The sequence below is a fragment of the Mesoplodon mirus genome (assembly GCF_964341445.2).
Source record: "Mesoplodon mirus genome assembly, chromosome: 5".
NCBI classification, from domain to species: Eukaryota; Metazoa; Chordata; class Mammalia; order Artiodactyla; family Ziphiidae; genus Mesoplodon; species Mesoplodon mirus.
In genome coordinates, this window is record NC_138980.1 from 130,649,465 (window position 1) to 130,672,842 (window position 23,378).

Sequence of the window (23,378 nt, forward strand, 5' to 3'; positions counted from 1 at the left end):
GTTTCTACATCTATAAAATGGGGGAAATAATAGCACCTCTTTGATAGAGTATATGATAAGGAGATATCTATAAAACAAAAGAAAACCTACTTAGACACATAATATGTGCTCAATAAATGGTAGCTACTATAATTATCCTATTAGTAGTTGTAACACAGTAGTGGTAGTAGTAATATTTTCTCAAGGTATTGTGAACTCTGATGCTAAGAATTGGCTCTTGGAAATGGAATGGGAGGACAGTAATACCAAATAGCTCCTATATGTCAAAGAGAACAGACAATGTCTGAGGTAGCCAAATTCAGCCCAGTGAGGAATACATGAACTTTAACTTTCTTTAGTCACTACCATACCTTGCATCATAATGAGGGTAGTTGCAATCCTGTTTCGAAGGTATTTCTAAGAAAAAATAGAACCAAGGCTGGCACCCATAACTCTTCTCTCTCTTAGTCAGACTGCTCTGTATATGGCAGTGGCCTCTACTTCCCTGGGTCACCTTGGGAGGGAACAAGAGGGGATTCCACTCCAGCTGCTTTAGCAGGCCTGAATCACGGGGTCAAGGGATGGATTTGTCCTCCTCCTGTACCAAGACCAGAAGTGGGTACTGTGAAGGCGGCCAAGGCAACAGCTCCCTTTCTGGGATGACCCTGCTCCCTCTTGCCCTAGTTCCCAGCTCCAGCAGGTGCCACTGCAGGGCACCTTCCCTCTGCCCCCCACAGAGGGCTCTGCCCTTCCAGTGTGCCCCAGCACCTCTCCCGGTCACTCACCTAGGCCAGCTAACAAGGTGGCCTCCTCCGTGAGGACAGACTTCTGCTCCCACAACTTCTCCGATGGAAAGGGACCAGAAGCTGTTGGAGCTGGCCAAACCGCTGAAGCTCGCCTAGGGTCACTAGGAACCATGACCCTGAGAGTCCATGTGACCAGCAAAAAGGAACTGCACAACTGATTCATGTTGGCCAGGAAATGCACTGGGCCATTCTGAGGCTGGGTGCTCAGCTATTTTTGGCAAGAATGGGTACTATGCAGAAAGGACTTCCCCTTTTTTGCAGCAAAAAGCCACCAAATGCTGAGCAGTCAACAGCATTTCTTGTTCTCAGATTACCCTTCTGAGCACTCTCTGGCTGCCAGATTATCGAGGCCATCATAGCTTGATTCGATTTCTCAGCTCCAGGCATTAGCTAACCCTACCAAGCTTGGTTGCCTCGGTCCTGTGATGGCTCCCCGTGTCGGCTGCTTCCTGTTGGCGGTACTGATTTCGGTCAGCTGTAAAGTCATCACCTCCTCAAATCCAATGTGCACTGAGGTGAGTCCAAACTATTTGTCTTTGTCCAGATTAAACCACCTGGAAATGTTGAGATTCAGCATGCAGTCCTATCTGAGCCTTAAAAGGGCAACGAGGTGTGTAGGAGTTTTTCTTTACAGTGAAAAAGGAACCAAAGAGCTCAGCTGGGGAGATGATCTCACAGGTCCATAGTAGGAAGAAGTGAGAGTTGTTTTCCTCTGCAAACAATTTCTCCCAAATAATCTCAGTTGGGACATAAGATGTCAACAGGGTCCCAGTGCAAAGAGCAGACCTCCAAACCTGCTCCCTAGCATGGCGGAGCGTTTCTTAGTCTGCTATAACAAAGTACCACAGACCAGGGGACTCCAACAACAGCACATGGCCACTTCCCCAAAGAGTCCTTCAGTTTCCTGGCATTCAGGACGGAGACTAGTAAAGACCACCTGTGCCAGGCTTTAGAGCATATAAAGATCACTCTGAATGAGTCTGGCTTTCTCCTCGAGTTGGACAGCTCTCCATCTGTTTCACTAACCCCCAGGAGAAACATCTGAGCATAGAGCCAAGTTGCACCTTCTGTTTTGGACCACAACAGTATTTATCAACCTGTGGGAAGTTCTTGGGGAGGGTGGTGAGAGAGAGAAAGGAGAAGGGCTCATTCTCTTGCCATCCTCCTCCCATTACCTCTGATTCCAGCAGGTATCCAGCACCATGTGGCCTGTCGGACAAGTGCTGTAAACAGGAAGGACCATCAGTCTTGGTGGCTGAGTGGGCTGCTTTCCTAGGTTGGGGCTGAATGATGAAAAAGAGGCAGGAGTAGCAGGATGGAGAAAAGCAGTGCATAGGAGCCAGGGTTAGGAGAATAAGGAGAGCGGGGCAAGGACCCACCAGACAAGAGCAAGAATCAAAGCTAGGACTGGAATAACGGAACCTTGTTAGTCTGGTATTGGGATGGAATTAGGATGCACGCTCAGACCAAAAGGAGGTATGATGCCCAGGGGAAATTTCTTAGTCTGCTATAACAAAGTACCACAGACCAGGGGACTCCAACAACAGAAACTTACTTTTGTACAATTCTGGAGTCTGGAAGTCCAAGATCAAGGTGTTGGCAAGGTTGGCTTCTTCTGAGGCCACTCTCCTTGGCTAGTTGATGGCCTTCCTCTCCCTATGTCTTCACATCATTTCCCCTTTCTATGCATCTGTGTCCAAATTTATTGTTCTTATAAAGACACCAGTCATATTGGATTGGATTAGGGCCTACCCTAATGACCTCACTTTAACTTAATTACCTCTTTGAAGAGTCTATCTCCAAATAAAGTCTCATTCTGAGGTACCGATGTTAAGACTTCAGCATATGAATTTGGGGGAGACACAATTCAGCCCACAACAGAAGGGGGCAAGTAAAAGGTTTTTATCAGCTGCAGAAGGCTGTATCCTCATAATTCAGGTTGAAAAATCAACTGCACAGAGGCCTGTAGGTAACATGTAAGAGGGTAGGAGTGGAGACACCATCTCCTCAGTAATCAGGCAGGGTATGCCATCCACCTTCTAGCAACATCCTCAGATGGGATAATATTACCATTAAATTCCAGCTCATTGGGAACCAGTCCATGTTAAACATCCTACTCTTAAGTCTACCAGTTCACTTTTTAAATCCCCACATTGCAGCAAAATCTGTGCAGCCTTTCTGAAGCCCACAAGGGCCCTCACTGCTGGGAGATTTTGGAAATCCCAGAAAATATTGGACCAGTCTAGATTCCTATTGAAGACATCAGGCCCTAGAGTCACCAGTTGCTTTTTGCCAATGGTACCTGCTTTAGCAGAGGGAAGGAGAAAGAGGCAGGAAGAGCTAGTCCTTTTGTTGCCTATTCAGAGGACTTCCATGCCATTCAGGTGGCAGGAGTGATACTGAGCATCCCAGGACCTCCAGGCCTGGCCTATGCTACAGTGAGAGATTTCCTTTTTGGAGAAGTCAGGTGAGACTGAAACCTTCCAATATCACATCCTCCCTGCAGCCATCCCTCTGAAAGGACTCTGATTTTAAATGCCTTGGGACCTATTCAATTAATACTGGGTCTATATTTTCCTTTACCTCTTCTATCATGTTTGAGTTCATGATAGCAGGATTCTAAGACTATTTATAGAGCCCTCACTTCTATGTCAATACTGGGGAGGGAACTGGGAGATACGACTTTTTCCTGAATGTAAGGACCGTCTAGGCTTCAGAAAAGTGAGATAAAGTAGAAGTGGTACGAGAGGAAGCTTTTGATTTAATGGTTTGGCCCTTTTTCAGGTGAAATTCACTCCAGCTTGCCCACTCCTTTCTCTTGTTTTCCTTTCCTCATTCATTCTTCCTCTTCAGTTTCAGCAAAATTAACACATACTGTATATATGTTCATGTGACCACCATGAATTTATCAGGCCCTATCCTGAAAACAAGGGTTTGGTTTTGTTTTGAGTTCAGTAAATTTTTTATTGAAGTAAAATATACATACAGAAAAGCTCACCAATCTTAAGTGTAGAGCTCAATGAGTGCTCACCAAGTGAACACATCCATGTGAGCAGCACAGAGATCAAGAAACAGAACTTTCTCAGCACCTCAGGAGCCCTCTCATGTCTCCTCCCGGTCACTAGCCCCCAAGACCATCCAGTACTCTCACTTATATCACCAAAAATTGACTTTACCTCTTTTTGAATCTTGTGTACATGAGACCATACAGTGTGTACTCTTCTGTGTCTGGCTGCTTCCACTCAATATCGAACACGTGATATTTATATATGATGTTGTGTGCAGCCATCATGTGCTCCATTAATCACTGAATGGTATTCTGTTTTATTAGTGAAACTATTTATTTATACATTCTACTGTTAGTGGACATTTGCACTGTTTTCAATTTTTTGCCTATTATGAATGTTGCTGCTTTGGATATCCTTACCTAGGTCTTTAGTAAACAAATGTTTATTAGGTGTATAATAGGGAGTAGATGTATTTAGTCACAGGGTACACATATGTTTAACTTCAGTAAATATTGCCAGACAGTTTTTCAATGGGTTGGTACCCATTTATCCTCACCAGCAAAGGATATGAATTCTGATTGCCCTACAGCCTCACTAACATTTGCTATGTTTGTTTAAGAACATTAGCTCTTCTGATGGATAGGGGTATTTCACTGGGATGTTTTATTTTCCTGATAAATAATTAAATTGAGTATATTTATGTATCCTTGTGTGTGTGTGTGTGTGTGTGTGTGTGTGTGTGTGTAAGTGCCTATTTCAAGTCTTTGGCCCCTTTTCTCTTACGTTGTCTGTATTTTGTTTTTTGTTTTTTGTTTTTGTAGTGGTTCTTCATGTATTCTGGATACAGGTTCTTTATCACATTACAAATATATTCTCCCACTCTGTGGCTTGCCTTTTTACTCTCCTGACATTTTTTGATGAACAGAAACCTTTTATTTTAATATTGCTTGATTTATCATTGTTCCTTTATTTATTTTCAGTGCATATCTGTTCTGTTTAAGAAATTTTTGCCGGGACTTCCCTGGTGGCGCAGTGGTTGGGGGTCCGCCTGCCAATGCAGGGGATGCGGGTTCGATCCCTGGTTCAGGAGGGTCCCACATCCCACGGAGCGGCTGGGCCCTCATACCGCAGCTACTGAGCCTGTGCTCTAGAGCCCGCGAGCCACAACTACTGAACCCATGCGCGGCAACTGATGGGGCCCGCCCGCCTGGAGCCCGTGCTCCACAACGGGAGAGACCACAGCAGTGAGAGGCCCACACACAGCAGTGGAGACTCAGTGCAGCCTAAATAAATAGATAGATAGATAAATAACTTAAAAAAAAAGAAATTTTTGCCAACGCAAGGCCATGGAGATATTAACCTATGTTTTCTTCTGGAAGTTTTATCATTTGGTATTTATTTCTAAGTTTCACATGTAAATTTACAGTCCATCTGGAATTGCTTTTTGCCTATGATGTGAGGTAGGAGTCAGGATGAATTTTTTAATAAAACTTTTTGTTTGAATAAAATGTCAAACCTTGACAAATTCTAAAATATTCTAAAAATATTATAACGAACACTTGTAAATACTCCACATAGAACCTTCCATGATTAAATGCTCTGTGTGTGTACTCATGTAGGTATGTGTATCATAAGTAACAAAATTAGATCTATGACCAGGTTTTTGGAGGCTGACCAATATGCAAAGAGTAGCTGGAATTCAGTGTTCTGTGATTTAGACTCAGGTAACATTTTAGATGTGCCCTTGAATAATTGCTTGGGAGTGTAGGCATGCCTCCTCATTTCAAATGGGCTCATCTTGACTATTCTGTCCCCTTAAAACCATGGTAGGAGAGAGTCTTTTGGGTCTAGGTATGGGGAGAGTGTTTAAGTAGAGCTCTGTTTTAAGAGAACTCCAAATTCATGGATACAAGGGCTTCCCAATAGCTCTAGACGATGACAATGATGTTTTGATGATCCAGGGAAATGCTAACTTTTCTTGTGAGAGTGACGTACATTACCTCATTAATCCTCAGAGTTGGTCTGCCAACAGGGGTTATTATCCTCGATCTACAGCTGGGCAAAAAAGGAGGCTCAGAGAACACAGCTTGGTAGTTGAGAGCTGAGATTTGAACCTGGGCAGTCTGCCTCAAGACACACAGAAAAAGAACCACTTATAATTGGAGTGCCCTTTGCCTGGAGGAGTTAGACTGACAACAAAGTTTTAGGGCTGTGACCTCTTGGGAGTGTTTTGTTTTATTTTCAGAGAGCAATTATTACTCTGTGATTTGGCTCAGTCAAATTGCTATCTCTGGATAGAGGAGTGATCACCGAGGGAGGGCTGGGGTTCAGTGTCCCAGACTCCTCGTGCCTGGCGGAGCTGGCTGCTGTGGGTACCAAGTGCAGAGGAGACATCCCAACAAGTGGGATCAGCACTTGCGTGAAACTCAGAGAATTTGAAATCAGAAAATGATCTCAGCACTTGTGAGGAGAGAAAATATTGTGGAATGGCAGGGGGTTAGAGATGCAGCAGAAAGAAGCAAAATAAGATCCTGATTGAAAAAATGCAAATGAATACCTGGAGGGAAAAGGGATTGCAGACACAGATGTAGCACTTGGGAGTCCTGCTCTGTGTAAAGGCACAGCTCTGAGGCGGAGCTGGAGATGAACTGACCGGCACAGGTCTCAGTGCAAATGCCCATGATATGGATTAGGGACGGGCATGGGGCAGTTGTCCTGAATACCAGCTGGCTTTGTCTCAGCCCTGCTGGCTGCCTAAGTTCACATCCAGAAGGGTCCTGTCTACGATGGAATGGCCAAAGCAGAGGAATGAGAAAGGGACTTTGGAAACTGACCCTAGACTGAGGTCTAACGATGAATCTGGGTCTATAAGAAGTGGTCATGTGGGGCTCAGAGAAACCACAGGAGCTGCAAAAGCGGTGGTGGGTGTCTGCCTAGAAAAGCAACTGAACCCGTGGTCCTCACAGCTGGCCCAGCCCTGGGCAAAATGGCAGTGGCTACACAGTCAGGACCCAGCAATCCTCTTTTACACCCTGTCCTTTCCTGATCTGTTGTATTATCATTCTGCTGCCTGGGAATCCTGTGCTATGCTATCAGAACTCACCCCTAGAAAGTTTTGCTGTGAAAACTGACAGTGATTAAGATACAATCTCACTGACATAGTTCTATGAACAATGTATAACCTGAATCAAATCATGAGGAAACATAGAAACCCCAAAGGAGTAACATTATGCAAACTATGAGCCTGGATTCTTAAAAAAATTAATCAATGCCAGGAGAGACCAGGAAAGGCTGAAGAATCATTTCAGATTACGGGAGACAAAAGAGATGTGGAAATGAGATGCAGTGATTGTACGGGAGTGTGGCTGTGAAAGCCCTGGCAGAAGAGCCCAGAACAGTCTCTGAAATGTGTTTGGTTTTCAAATTTTCTTATGAGCTGCAGTTCTTGTCATTTGCGTCTTTCTTTAGGAATGAAGGGCAGATAGTTCATTGCAGTTTATGTAACTAGAGATTATTGAGTGTTACGACCCAGGCTCATGGTGGTGGACTTCTCAGTACTCCTGGGAAGTGTTATGCACTGGTTCTTGGGTTTTCACTAGGTTGAAACTGAGCTATTCCTTTCCATTTGCTAGGCGCTCCCTCAGGCCACTGGCTCAGGAGAGCTAGTGCTCCATTCCAACTTTGGGAATCACATTAATGCAGTGAAGTGCTTAGTAAAGCATACAATTTAGTTGTCACGGGCACATTATATTCTGGAAAAGGAGGGAATTGCCAACGTCGAGCCTTTTGCTAAAGGACCAGAATAGAGAGAGATGAGTTGAGAAAAGGCCCCCTTTCTCCACGTATATATGACATCAGCTATGCCAGTGGAGATCAGAAAAGAAAAATGGCTCCTCAAAGCTAATCCAGACCTTAGCAGCTGCACATACATCTTCTCTCTAGGTCTTCCATGTTCAGGGGGACCAAAGAGGGGTCTAGCAGCATGTGTTTTCCCCCACCAGTCAATCAAGTATGTTTTAAATGCAAAGTGTGCATTTCAAGGGCATTATGTAGATTTGTGGCCGTGCCTGAAGGGCTTTGGGTCTATGAAACAATTATGGATTACAAGAAAATATAAATATGGCAATTTCATCAGTGACTTTCTTAATACTGTCACAATATAGAAGAAAACCAGTGATTTCCTGTAAATGAGCATGCTCACTGTACCTACAAAAAAGCGCCCAACTAAGCAAAAGTGGAGTGAATGAAGGAAAGAGCAGTTAAATTAGCAACACCTCTAAAATGTCACACTTCAGAGCAAAGGTGGATGTGTGCCATCTTCTGTTTCTAACTAAGCAGACCTGTTTGCAACTCAGGATGAGGACAGCTGCTGAGTTAGACTTCCATGGGGCAGGTCTTTCCCAGTCCAGGGCAGTCTCAATGGGGCGTCTAGTGAGACCACTCTAGTGAGACCACAGAGAAAGCAGGGCCTGAAAGGTTGGATGAAATCACATGGAGCCTGAGATGAGCTGAGAGATGGCCTATGGTTCTGGGATGTCTTTCTTCTTTGTATCCCCAAGTGTACTTTTTCTTGGAGATCCTTTCTTTCTTTCCCTGGAGCCTCCCCATGCAAAATATACCCCAACAGACCTTCATACCTGCCCCACTATCCTTTATCCTAAGGCATCATCCAGACAAATTATGAGCCCACAATTCTATAGGCTTCTAACTAACCCCTTCCCATTTTTACTTAGTTAGTCCAAGATCTATAACTTGAGTTTGCACTTCTAGCAAGCAGTAAACAACCGACGTCAGAACACTTGACTCTCCTGGGGACCCAGAATGAGGAAGTCCTCTGAATTTATGTGCAGGGCTGTGCCCAAATGTTAGGTCTGGTATCAGCAGCCTACAGTTGCAGAGATTTAAACCTCAGTCATTCTTCAAGATTACAAGACCTATGACCTAAGATCTGTGCCATGCTACTAGTTCTTTTTTAAAAAGATTGTATTAAGAAAATTTCTAAATATGTACAAAAGCACTTAGTTACGGGGAACTTTGCGTGCATCACTCCACATTCAACAACCATCAACGTTTTGCCTACTAATTTCTGCTATCGACTCCTTCCTTTCTTGCCAAAGTATTTTAAAGCAAATCCCAAGCATCATGTCATTTTGCCTCTAAATCCTTCAAAATGCAACTCAAAATAAGAACATTTCTCCTACATAACGGCAAGGTCATTATCATTAACAAAATTCACAGTTTCTTAGTATTCTCTAATATCCTGTCTTCATTCAAAGTTCCCTGATTAAATGTCTTTTCCCAAATGCTTTATTTGAATCAGCATCTAAAGAAGGGCTACTCTATGTCATATGATCCAGAAATCCCACTCCTGGGCATATATACAGACAAAACTATAATTCGAAAAGACACCTGCACTCCAATATTCATCGCAGCACTATTTACAATAGCCAAGACATGGAAGCAACATAAATGTCCATCAACAGATGAATGGATAAAGAAGATGTAGTACATATATATACAATGAGATACTACTCAGCCATAAAAAAGAACGAAATAATTCCATTTGCAGAAACATGGATGGACCCTAGAGGTTATCATACTAAGTAGGTCATAAAGAAGAAGACGAATACCATTGATTTCACTTATACATGGAATCTAGAATACATCACAAATGAACTTATTTACAAAACAGAAACAGACTCACAGACATAGAGAATAGACTTGTGGTTGCCAAGAGAGTGGTGGTGAGGGAGGATTAGAGTGGGAGTTTGAGATTAGCCAATGCAAACTATTATATATAAAACAGATAAACAACAAGGTCCTACTGTATAGCACAGGGAACTATATTCAATACCCTGTGATAAACCATAATGGAAAAGAATATGAAAAAGAATATATATATAGGGCCTCCCTGGTGGCGCAGTGGTTGAGAGTCCGCCTGCCGATGCAGGGGATACGGGTTCGTGCCCCGGTCTGGGAGGATCCCATATGCCGCGGAGCGGCTGGGCCCGTGAGCCATGGCCGCTGGGCCTGCGCGTCCGGAGCCTGTGCTCCGCAACGGGAGAGGCCACAACAGTGAGAGGCCCGCATACCGCAAAAAAAAAAAAAAAAAAAGAACATATATATAAAATATATATACACACATACATATATGTATAACTGAATCACTTTGATGTACACCAGAAACTAACATGACATTGTAAGTCAACTATACTTCAATAAAAAATTTAGGGGCTTCCCTGGTGGCGCAGTGGTTGAGAGTCCACCTGCCGATGCAGGGCACACGGGTTCGTGCCCCGGTCCGGGAAGATCCCACATGCCGCGGAGCGGCTGCGCCCGTGGGCCACGGCCGCTGGGCCTGCGCGTCCGGAGCCTGTGCTCCGCAACGGAAGAGGCCGCAGCAGTGAGATGCCCGCGTACCGCAAAAAAAAAAAAAAAAAAAAAAAAAAAAAAAAAAAAAAAAAAAAATTTAGAAAAGAAGGGCTCTTCTATTATCTGTTGGTTATGTCTCTGAAGTAGCTTTTGTATGTGTCTCTTTTTATAAGAGCAGCCTCCTCTCTCATCTCACCCCCTTGCTCTCCACTTCTGCCAAACATCATTCACATTTTGATAAAACGAAGTCAGTCATGCTATGGAATGCTCCACCTTCTGCCTTTGGCTGACTGCTACCTTGTGGTGCTGTTTACCTGAAATCCTCCAAATCACTTATAGACTGAAAGTTAGGCCTAAAGTCTTGACTGGATTTAAGCTTAAACTTTTTTTTTTTTTTTTTTTTTTTGCGGTACGCAGGCCCCTCACTGTTGTGGCCTCTCCCGTTGCGGAGCACAGGCTCAGGATGCGCAGGCTCAGCGCCCATGGCTCATGGGCCCAGTCGCTCCGCGGCACGTGGGGTCTTCCCGGACCGGGGCACGAACCCGTGTCCCCTGCATCGGCAGGTGGACTCTCAACCACGGCGCCACCAGGGAAGCCCAAGGTTAAACTTTTTTTGGCAATACTTCATAGGTGGTCCTGTGTACTTCATACTGCATCACATCACAAAGTATGTAATATCTGATCGTATTCTTTTGTCGAAGCTAATCTAGAGTTGATTTGTTTGTTCCAAAGTGAAAGAAAACATTTCCATGCATCCAAAATCAAAACTATAAAATTGCGCTCAGAGAAGGCTTGTTTTCATCCCCGCTCCTCCACCTGGTTCCTTCCTTTCCCTTAAATATAACCAGTTTGCTGTTTTCCCCCATGGTTTCTTCTTGTAAATGTAAGAAAATACACACATACCTTCCTTACACAAAAGGTAGCATACTGTATACCATATACCATATACAATATATACTAATAGACGCTCTGCACCTTGCTTTCTTCACCTTACAATAAACCTGTATATCACTCCATCATCAGTTTATGGAGATCGTGCTTATCCTTTTTTCAGCTACACATGGTTCTATTCAGTGAATATACCATATTTTGTTCAAGTGGTCCTATATGGATGGATAATCTGATTATTGCCAATCTTTTGCTATTGTAAAAAATACTAAAATGAATAATGTTATGCATAAGTCATTTTGTGTTTTTCCAAGTATTATATTTGGTGAAGATTCCTAGAAGTAAGACTGCTGCTCAAAGGATAAAACGTGTAATTCTGCTAGATAGTCAACCATATACCATATACTGTCTGATATTACTTTACATTGTTTCTCTCATCAGAAAGAAGACAACAAGACATATAACTGTGAAAATTTAGGTCTCAGAGAAATTCCTGACACTCTACCAAATACAACAGAATTTTTGGAATTCGGCTTTAACTTCTTGCCTACAATTCAAAGTATAACCTTCAGCAGGCTCATAAATCTTATCTTTTTGGATCTGACCAGGTATGTATCTGAGTTCTTTGCGTGTGCTTGATGTTTTACTTAGGTCAAAACACAACTTGCATTCAAATTGTTTCCACGACCTTCTTTTGGGGCACGGGGACAACATGCTTATTCTGCATGTTTACCCTTTCCCATGAAATATTTTTATACAGGTAAAATATAATTTAAATAAGCACCCATCAGTGGAGAGGAAAGTGGCTTGTTCTCAAACTAGATTGTGTCAGCAGTGCTGTTTATGAAGTTCTAAGGAATATCAATAACAAAACTGAAAATAAATCTACTAAATCAGATGCCACATCATACTATATTTTAGCATAGTTGACTATTAATGGGTGTGACATTTTAAGAAAAAAATTAGAGGAGAAATACATGCCATCTACTAATTTTTTCCTGAAACTTGGTAAAAAAAGAGTTCCATTATTTGGTTTCAGAGGCAGAATTAGGATTCTAAATGCTGAACCAGTGCTTGTGAACCAGCAGGCAGAAGTATCATAAGAAAATAAGGGAAGAGAGTGAAAGGGAAATGCAGCTGGGGTGTGTGTGTGTGTGTGTGTGTGTAATGGGGGGAAGGGCTCCGTATGTGGATGAGGTCTGCACCCCTTGCAGAAGCTCTACTTCTTCTACTTTGGTCCTTCAACTTAAGCTTCTACAGAGCAGGAGAGTATTCACATACATAGAACTGTACGTTCACATCTGCATAACCACTACTGGGAGGTAGATATGGAACATACTGCCATCCCACTCATGTTAGATAGGAAAACAGAGGTTAAGGAGATTTTATGAGCTTGCTTAAGGTCACACGGGAAGGAAACTGGGTCTCTGCTCTCCTAACTCCCAGTCCAGAGTCCCCCAAATAACCCTAGGCTACCTCCCAGCCAAGACTCCGTTAGATACAATTGAGAGGAAGCCTTGCCCTTTCAGATCTTTCAGTTACCTACCTAGTTTTGCCACAAAGAAATTTACTTTCCCTCTCCTATATCATTTCTCATTTTCAGATGAGATGAGTTGGATCACATTTTTAAGAAGTGTTGGGCCAGGATAGCTTTTGTAGCTGAAGGACTTTTAGTTTCCTCTACTGCTATTTTGAAAGAGTGATAACAATAGGACCTCGTACTTTCTAAAATCCTCCTCTTCTGCTCCCCTCCCCAGCTGTTATCTGGCTACCAATGAGGCACTGTTTTTATTACTTAACACAGTCATGGTTTCTTTAGCTTTACCAACTTGCTTTCTATCCCCTTTTCTCATTCCTCTGTCTTGCTTTTCAGACCTTCCTCTCTGGAATGATTTTCCTTTCTCCTAAAGCACCTCCTTAGACATTGCTTTAGTGAGTGTCTGTTAGCAGTCAACTCCCTCAGTTTTCGTTTTTCTGAAGATATCTTTATTTCACTCTGATTCTTGAAAGATAGCATTTTCTGGCATATGATTCTAGGTGGACAGTTGTTTTTTTCTCGGCCCTTTGAGGCTATCATTCCAGTATCCTACTGTTGCTTTTGGGAGATCATCTATCTGTCTAGCTGTTGTTTGCATGTTGGCAATCTGTCTTTTCTTCTCTGGACATTTCCAATAGCTTCGCTTTGTCCTTGGAATTCTGTAATATCACAATGATGCACTGTGTAGATCGTCAGGCTCCTTGAATCTGAGATTGGCGTCTTTCATCAATTCTAAAATATTCTAGCCACTATCAATTTGAACTCCGGTTTGCCCCCATTCACTCCTGTATCTCCTTTGGATCTCTGATGAGACTTATATTGCATCCTCTTATCTGCCCTTTATATATCTTAGTCTCTCTTTCTTGTTTTCCAACTCTTTGTGTTTTGGACTACATTCTAGGTAATTTTCTCATATTTACTCCTAGTCCATTAATATCCTCTTCAGCTGTGTTTAATCTCCTGTATAAACTATCCATTGGCTTACAATTTCAATTATTAACTTCTCCCATTTCAATAAGTTTCACTGATTTTTCATTTTACAAATATATGAGATCAGTTTTAATATTTTTTCCTTCATCATACTTTTGGTTCTTGGTGTTACCTTTAAACATATCAAACATATGTTTGACAAAAGCATATTTATTATATGTTCTGATAATATTCAATACATATCAGCTATATAATATATTCTTTATATATCATATATATACATATATATGATATATATATATACATACACACTATCAGATATATCTGATAACTCTGGCATCTGCTACCTTTTTTAATCTGATTCTGTAGAACTTTTTTTTTTGGCTGACTTAAGCTAATGTGTTTTCCTTATGTGTTTAGTGAATTTTATTTTGAGCTCATTTATCATGTGGAACTTTGTGCAAATCTTTGTTTAAAATGTTTTCCTGGAACTAGATAACACCAATGAATTATTAATATTTTCATGTGTGACAATGGCATCATGGCTATAGAAAATAAGCCTATTTTTTTGGAGATGCATACTGAAATATGTATGGACACCTAGGATTTGACATAAAATAATTTAGGAGAGAGAAGTAGGTATAGATGAAGAAAAGAAGCATATATGGCAAAATTGTGAGAATTGTTGCATTTGTGTGAAAGATATATGGAAGTTCATCGTACTATTCTCTTTACTTTTATGTAAATTTGAAAGTTCTTCTTATAAAAAATTAGTTAAGTACATGACTCCAGAAAAGGTTTCTCTTTACTTCTGCTAGTTACCTGAAGTCACTACCATCCTGGAACTGCTTTAAGCTAACTTTTCCACTTGGGTTTCTTTGGGGAAGTCCACAGAGGTAGCATAAATTCAGGCTACAGTTCTCATAGGTGGAAGCTTCTGGTTAAAGGATCTCAGAGGAGACTTTTCTTGTTCTTGTTGTTGCTGTTCTACCCAGACCCAAGGCCAAGACAAAAGCATATCCTAAAGGTCTCCCTCTGTGAGTTTTCTTTTTTAAGGTCACCCATTGAAAGGATCCTTTGAGGGTCTTGGTAGTCTGCAGGTTTTGATAAGACCTCCTATCCTGTCCCCAAGTTTGTCTCCTGACACTGGTCCATGTGGCTCATTAACACCCAGGCTCTAGGCCACTAGGGATTGGCAAATATTGACAGACATGACAAAACTAGCTACAGAACTCCCTTGGTTCTATGGATTCAAGCTTCCCTTTGAAAATGCATTTCTAAGTAATTCCTTTACTGACCTTCAGGGGAGCTGTGTGTGTGTGTGTGTGTGTGTGTGTGTGTATAATCCAATATTTTTAGGTGTAATATCAGGATGGGTTTCTCTGAACCTCTAGTGTTCCATATTTCTATGGGGCATTTTCATGTATACCATTTGAATCACAACCATTCTACAAAGTAATCGTTGTTGCTATGATTTAGAGAAGAAAAAACTGAGGTTGAAAAAAGTTGTGACTTGCCCAGGATGACACAGATTCATACTTTACATAGCATATGTTATATATTATGCAGTATATAAGACATATTTTATATCACTTATAATAGTAAATAATAGTTTGATTTTGCCTACAATCAAACCACTAAACTGTCCCAAACACAAACCTCTGAGAGTTCAATCTAAAATATCTGGAAAAAAATTCTAAATCAGAGTGTTCAGATCTGAAGCTAGTCATTAACTCAACAGGCCATCTGTGGGTACTGAAGAAAGTTTATTATGTTTTACTTTGAATAATAATGTACACTGTTTTTACTATACACAAAAGATGGCTTTGTTACTATAGGTCACTGTGACAGCATTTTTTTCTTTTCCCTAATTAATTCTTATTAAATACTATTATCTTTTTAAGGTGCCAGATTAACTGGGTACATGAAGATACTTTTCAAAACCATCATCAACTGAATAGCATTGTGTTAACTGGAAATCCCCTGATATTCATGGCAGAAACATCACTTACCGGGCCCAAGTTGCTGAAGCATCTTTTCTTAACCCAAACAGGAATATCCAATCTTGAGTTTATCCCAGTGCACAACCTGGAAAACCTGGAAAGTTTGTATCTTGGAGGCAACCATATTTCCTCCATTAATCTCCCAGAAAACTTCCCAACACGGAATCTGAAAGTCCTGGATTTTCAGAATAATGCTATACACTACATCTCTAGTAAAGACATAAACGCTCTGGAACAGGCCACGAACCTAAGCCTTAACTTCAATGGCAATGACATTAAAGGCATTGAGCCTGGGGCTTTCAATTCAAAAATCTTTCAAAGTTTGAAATTTGGAGGGTCTCTCAACTTATCTGTTATACTGAAAGGTCTACAGAACTCTACTATTCAGTTTCTTTGGCTGGGGACATTTGAGGACACTGATGACCAACACCTCACTTCAGCCACATTTGAGGGACTTTGTGACATGGCTGTTGAAAGCATCAACCTACAAAAGCACCATTTTGATGGCTTCTCACCTTCTACATTTCGGTGCTTCACTCGACTCCAGGAGTTGGATCTGACGGCAGCTCACTTGAAAGGATTACCCTCTGGGATTGAGGGTATGAACTCTCTCAAGAAATTAGTTCTCAATGCAAATAGTTTTGACCAATTGTGTCAAATCAATGCTGCCAGTTTCCCATCCCTTACAGACCTCTCTGTCAAAGGCAACATGAAGAAACTTGACCTCGGTGCCAGGTGTTTGGAAAAACTAGCAAATCTTCAGAAACTTGATTTAAGTCACAGTGATATTGAGGCTTCTGACTGTTGCAATCTGCAACTCAAAAACCTGCCCCACTTGCAATACTTAAACCTGAGCTACAATGAGCCCCTTGGTCTCGAGGATCAGGCGTTCAAAGAATGTCCTCGGCTAGAACTACTGGATTTGGCATTTACCCACCTGCTTGTTAAGGCTTCACAAAGTCCTTTCCAAAACCTCCATCTCCTGCGGGTTCTGAATCTCTCTCACTGCCTCCTTGATACCAGCAATCGGCACCTTCTAGAAGGCCTGCTGGATCTCCGGCATCTGAATGTACAAGGGAATCACTTTCAGGATGGGAGCATCTCAAAGACCAACCTACTTCAGACAGTGAGCAGCTTGGAGATTCTGATTTTATCCTCTTGTGATCTCCTCTCCATAGACCAGCAAGCATTCCACGGCCTTGGGAAAATGAGCCACTTAGACTTAAGCCACAACAGCCTGACAGGCGATAGCATGGATGCTCTTAGGCCTCTTAAGGGGATCTACCTCAATCTGGCCGCCAATAACATTCGCATCATCCCATCCCATCTCCTCCCCACCTTGTCTCAGCAGAGCACCATTAATTTAAGTCACAATCCCCTGGACTGCACTTGCTCAAATATCCATTTCATAACATGGTACAAAGAAAACCTGCATAAACTCGAGGGCTCGGAGGAGACCGTGTGTGCAAATCCCCCACCTTTAAGGGGAGTTAAGCTGTCTGATGTCAAACTGTCTTGTGGGATGACGGGTATGGGCATTTTCTTTCTTGTAGTATTTGTATTCTTGCTCGTCATTCTGCTCATTTTTTCAGTTAAATTTCTTCTTAGGTGGAAATACCAGCACATTTAGTGCTGAAGATTTCTAGAGATAGAAAATAAATGTGTTTAGCAAAATTGCCCTCAGTAAAGGAACTGTTGTTTGTTAGTGACCAGACTTTTCAGATGGGTTCCTGGAGCCGGGTAGGGATTCACTGGGCTTTTCTGAGTCCCAGAACTAATAAGTCTCCTGGGAAGGTAAACTGACTAGGGCCAGAGGGCCAGGTGCAGCTGTGAGAGACACAGAGCCTTTTCCTCACATGGAAGGTGGCTAGAAGTTGAGGAGAACCCATGGCAGGGAAAGGCCAGGAGAGTGACCTAGTCGGGCGCCATCACTTCCATTCATGAGCATCCTTTGAAGCACCTCCCACCTTGACCCGAAAAGGAGGTCATCAACTGCCACAGCTTGGCAGTGCCAAGGACCCCAGCTCCCCAGCTCTCTACCCCACAGCTCGGGCACTGTGCTTGGCTCTGAGTTCTCAGTAATGTAGCCATTTGGGAAACAAGTTGGAGATAAAGTCTCAAAGCTTATTTTAAATGACAAAGAGAAAACAAAGAATTTAAAAGAAGAGGCTGAAAAATGTATCTTGCCATCAAATTGACTTCGTTAACCTCCTTAATCCTTATTTCTCTAAGGATTCTACAATGCCTCTGCAGTGCAAATAGCTCCAAGAAAAAAAAAAAAAAGACACCCCTGCCAGGATGCCCCTCCCCCAGGGTTTAGGAGTTTTGCACATTGGCCACCCTCACTTCAGAACCAAGGAGACTTTTTCTACCTACCTGGTGTTCTCGCTCTTATTATGTTACAGATCCTAACTTACAGGTGGGCTGTGGTCCAAATGCTCTTCTCACTTGAATGTCTGATCCTTAGAAGCTTCTTTCTCACAGGAACCGTGAGATAAATGGTGGTTTGGTTCCCAGGCCAGCTCTCAAAAGCCTATTCACCGGGGATAGCAACTGAGATAACACATTTACAATGAAAAACTAGTGGAAGAAAGAAAGCATTCCGGCACAGTCACCACTGGCAACACAGTAAGCTGCCTTAGTGAGCAGTAGTTTCTGTTGAGGCTGGGGGGATTGCAAAGATTATACCAGCAACAGAGAGGGGACAAAATCATTAAATGCAGATAGAGAACAGGGAAGCTGGCAGTGTAATGACTTAGGCCTTCTTCTCAAGGTCCAAAGGGTGACACCCATGCAGGGCTTGACCTTCTGAAATCTGCATTGGCAGACAAGAGAATTGAGCTCTTGTACTCAGGTGTTGCATTTATAAGGCCTGGATTAAGCTGAATAACCCATTTTAGGCTAGAGGTAGTAGCTTATAGTTATAAAATTCTGATTGGATAACAAAGTAAAAATTGATTAACATCCAATGAGAATTGATTAGCCCTTAGGTTGAGGGCATATTAGTGGAACAGAGTAGAAACTTGGGGACCAGCTCTTTACCTCTGTACCCCCAGGAAAAGCAGGAAAGACAAAGGAATAGTGAAGGAAAGCCATAAACCTTCACTGCAAATGCTTTGCCAGTCTTAGGGGATTTTTTCGTGTAATACTACGCAGGAGCCTAAGTTTTCCCAGATGTTCTTGGTCAAGGACACAAGACGGGGGCTGGGGTAAGGGGAGTGAGGCACTTGATTTGGGTGCAAAATTTAAGGGGGAACCAAAACACTCAGTAATCAGGCAAAAACATTACTTTTAAAACTTTAAATCAATACAAAAAAAATATCCGTGATAAATATCAAAAGTTTTTAAACATAGCCAGGATCCACAACAGCACCATGAGGAACCATATTAGAACCTGAGGCAAAAGGAAACTCACTAGTAGCCATCCCACTTTTGTTTAAAATTTTGGTATTTTTGTTCATTGTGGATATTTTACATTAGTTTTGATATCTTAATGTTGCATTAAAATACTATTCTTCTTTGTTACTGAGTTCTTGGTGTCCCCTTAAGTTTGGCATCCAAGGTGGGTGCCTCACTCACCTCACCCTGTCCCTGCCTTGAGGACCGGTAAGAAGTGGGGCTTCCCAGCTAACCCAGGCCGCAGTTTACTGAGGGCCCGTTTGCAGGCACATTACCTCAGTTTTACTCCAAAATGTCCCATCTCCTTCCCCTTTAGTTTCTGGAAACAGGAAGAAGTATTCAAGATTTTACACCTTGTTCCCTCATGCTCATCTAACTCCCAACTCCTGGGCTCCAAGGCATCCTTCCTTCAAAGCCAAGAGAGGTGGCAGAGATGAATGGGTACCAAAGCCCTCTGAGCACTAGGCGGCCTGGGCCTGGTGAGAGAGGGCAAGCAGAGCACACTCTACTAATGAAACGAAACATCACACAATTAACTGTTTTAATTATCTTGAATACCAGCATTTGGGAAAACAGGTAGCTGGGAAGGGAGTTTTCTTCGGCTTTCCTGAGGGAGACTTAGTAAGGCAGTCATTTAAGGATGTGTGTTAAAGGGAGAAAGAAAGTGCCTGGAAATATGAGGATATCATGACACACCCCTTCAGCCACCTTCGTTCCTTCCCTAGGCCTAGGATGGCATCACTTTGAGAAGGCCAGTCTGAGCCACTGCTGGGTTGTTATTGGCTCTGAGTCTAGCAGTGACCAAGGCCTTTTCCCCTGAATTTTGGGCTCAGAAGGGACCTAACGCAGAAGTGGGCACAGTTGCCTTGGCCTGTGCCGAGCAGGTGCTCTTCTAGGAAGCTTTCTAACTGCTGCTACAGGAAAGGCACCTCATTCTAGGGACCCTTCTGAAGGCAGGCAGCCAACCCTCCCAAGTCAGAGAGCATACCTCCCTCTGACTTGATGCCACCCATGTGGCCCACTCTCGTGGTGCAGGAAGCATTCACCTTTGGGAACTCAGGCAGGAATGTAGCAGGACACACAGTTACTTGTTGATTTTGTTCATTTGCTTGTCGCAAATTCGATGATCAGCTCTGGAAACTTTGGGAGATATTCCTGGTGGTGACCTGAAGATCCCAAGACCATGCTCACTGGTCCCTCCTTCCCTTTTCTTTTTCTCTTTCCTTTTTCTTTCTTTGCTGTTTCTTCCCTTCCTTCATTCCTTAACTCTTTCTCTCCCTCTTTACTTCCCTCCTTTCTTCCTTCCTTCAATCCTATCAGAGAGTATGGAAGTCCACACTCTTAAAGGAATCCAGTCTGGGACTTCCCTGGTGGCGCATTGGTTAAGAATCCGCCTGCCAATGCTAGGGGACATGGGTTCGAGCCCTGGTCTGGGAAGATCTCACATGCCATGGAGCAACTAAGCCCGTGTGCCACAACTACTGAGCCTGTGCTCTAGAGCCTGTGAGCCACAACTACTGAAGCCCATGTGCCACAACTACTGAAGCCCATGCGCTTAGAGCCCGTGCTCCACAACAAGAGAAGCCACCGCAATGAGAAGCCCGCACACCGCAATGAAGAGTAGCCCCTGCTGGCTGCAACTAGAGAAAGTCCACACACAGCATAAGTAAATAAATAAATTTATTTATTTATTAAAAAAGAAAAAAAAAAGAATCCAGTCTGATAGCACCAACCCACTGAGTTCCCTGTGCCTTCTAACAAACTTAAGCTCCCTTCTGCCTTAAGGATTTAAGCTGCAGATAGGAAATACTAATTGCTGACCTACCACTCCCTACCCACACTGTCCTCCATAATATTTAATGTGTAACTTGGAAAAACAAAAACTTCCTGTAGAGCATCTCTGGTGAGGATTGCATTGCACTAAAGACCGTAGGGACCCAAGCCCTTACAATATGTAATTGTCCATCTTGCTTTCATTTATCAGGCCCCTTCCATGCGATGCCATATGCTACTCCATAACTGAGCACTGATCTATCTAGGGCTTTGTGACAGCTCCTCTGTTTTAAGCAACAGTGAATTCACCCTACAAAGTCAGAAAGGGAGTTTTTGATGGCTGCTGTCAGTTTTATTGCTTTATCCTGGTTACTAGGATAGACTCTGCAGACATGGTGTGTTCATTGGTCTTATGTATCCCATGTTGTGGCTGCTATGACAAGCTACTCCTATAAAAACATGTTATTATTGCATATTGTAGCTCAGTGAGCTGACCCTGCATTTCAAACTGTACTGAAGCAAATAGCATTGAGGTCCATAAAAACTGACTTGGCCTCCATCACAGGGGACTCTCTGCGTGAGCTGCAACTCCCACAGTCTGGGAGCACGTTTTACATTTCCCCCGTGCTAGCAGCCATCACTGTTAACTGAACGCAACACAGACCCAAACACAGCCTTTATCTATGTATCTATGTAAAATTTCAGGGCAGGAAACTTTCATTTTATTTCTACCCATCTAATTCCCCAGTAAGTGCCGCTTACAATTTTGAAGTTTACAAAAGCATGAAATAAATGATTATAATGTTTTCGTATATTAGTGTAGCAGGCAAGAGGGGTGGCTAACATTGCTTTCTATCTGCCCTGAATATTAAAGAGAAAATTAACTTGAATTACAGCAATAGAGGATGCAGTTAGTTCTACGCAAGTCACGACGGGGTGGTCCTGGGTGGTGAGTTCGAATCAATTGCCCGATACATCAAGAGCTAGGATGCCTGGTGTGGCAGGAGTTAGTCTGAAGGCTGCAGAGGAATCAGCAGCCCAGTGTTTCTCCCGGAGCTCCCGGATACTGGTTTATCAGCAGAATCATCTGGGGAATTCTTTACCAAACAGATTCCTGTGCCCCACCTCTGGATACTGGGATTCTGTTAGACTAGGGTTGGCCTTGGGCTCCCAGCCAAATGATTTCATGTGAAGTCCTTCCCTTTTCTTAACTTTATCAAACAGTAACAGAAACCTGTGTTAGGCTCCATGAGTCAGATGAGCTGAAAAACTACGCCGCATCCTGTAAGAGGAAATTTCCAAACAAAATGGGAAAAAAGTGTTAAGGAGCCTTCCAATCCATGGGTGAGACATCTGGGGAAGCAGCTCCTTAGTCTCTTCTACCATCACTGCCAGGCCACAAGCCTCTGCCCCTCAACTACCCGGCTCTCCCACCTACCCCCACTCCATCCCAGCTGTTGACAACTTGAAATCACGTATGGAATACTGTAGGTCTTGAAAAAGGAAAGGACTAATCTATTATTCTTTAATTTGGTTTTTAAAAGCCATTATTGCTTATGAAAGATTAAACAGTGAACTGCACTGAACATTCACCTCTCGCCACCCCTCCCCCCATCTTTAGATAATATTCTCTAAACATTTGGCTGTTCGAGACATGGTCCTAGATCCTACAAAGGTAAGTAGAGGACAGCGGGTCACCTGAGCATTCATCTGTCTTCCCCTTCTCCATTTATGTCGGTTCATGGGCTTTCTAAACAGCTTGGGAGCCCTTTTTCTCTTTCTCCTGTCTTTGGAAACAACCTAAATATTCAAAAAGAGATAAATGATTAAAGACATTCTAGTTCTTGGGTGGGATAACCACATAAACATGCTGATACTACTAGGAATTAAAGAAAAACAAGTTAAAATGAGATAAAGTTTTATATCAGTCTGGCAAAAAGAGGAAGCTGGATAATAGTGTAAGTGGGATGTAGGGTTATAGGAACTGCAATGCACTGCTTATGGGTGTAGACTGGTGCAGCTATTCTAGGACTGTGAGGCAAGAATTCATCAAATTAAATATGTGACCCACCAATCCCGAGCTGGGTGTGTATCACAAAATTTCACAATTCCACAACAATATGCAGTACAGCGTTATTTATGGAGGGGGAAGATCAAAGAAATTTGAGAGCTCATCACTAGGAAGATGGGCAGGTAAAACGTATGAGATGCACACCATGGGGTATCATACAGTAGCCAGAAGCAATGGATTAGATACAGCTATAGCAAGGTAGTTGAATCTTAAGCATATAGTGTTGGAGGAGGTCATGGAGGGGACATGATTGCCAGTTGAACCGAAAGCTGGACCCGGGCAATTGGAGTCTCCTCATCTCCTCCCCTGGCCTTGTAAAGCATGCGTGGTGTTGCCACAGTGGGAGCCATTTTCCAGGATGCAGCCTTGAGAGAGCCAGGTGTTGCTGAGACCATCTGCATGGTATACACAACTGAACCCCAGTAAGGTTTCTATATCAACGTTTAAGATCCCGGCAGGTGGGTGCGGAGATCTCCTCGTCTTGTGGCAGCCCAAGATAAGCCTCATATGTAAGTTCCCTCGCTTATTAAACCTGCCACCTACCACTCTGGAGTGACTGCCTCTTTCTTTGGTCTCTCCTTGTCCTCTATGTATGAGAGTCATTTTGTGAAC

General features: G+C 42.8%; 1 protein-coding gene across 1 annotated transcript; it reads left to right on the plus strand.

Moving 5' to 3' along the window:
- Positions 1–1,210: 1,210 nt before the first annotated feature.
- On the plus strand, positions 1,211–17,153 carry CD180 (CD180 molecule; the record flags this gene model as incomplete). Its single annotated transcript, XM_082623849.1, has 3 exons — positions 1,211–1,300; positions 11,495–11,661; positions 15,425–17,153. The coding sequence occupies 3 exons, from the start codon at positions 1,211–1,213 to the stop codon at positions 17,151–17,153; spliced, it is 1,986 nt and encodes a 661-aa protein (XP_082479975.1).
- Positions 17,154–23,378: the final 6,225 nt, after the last annotated feature.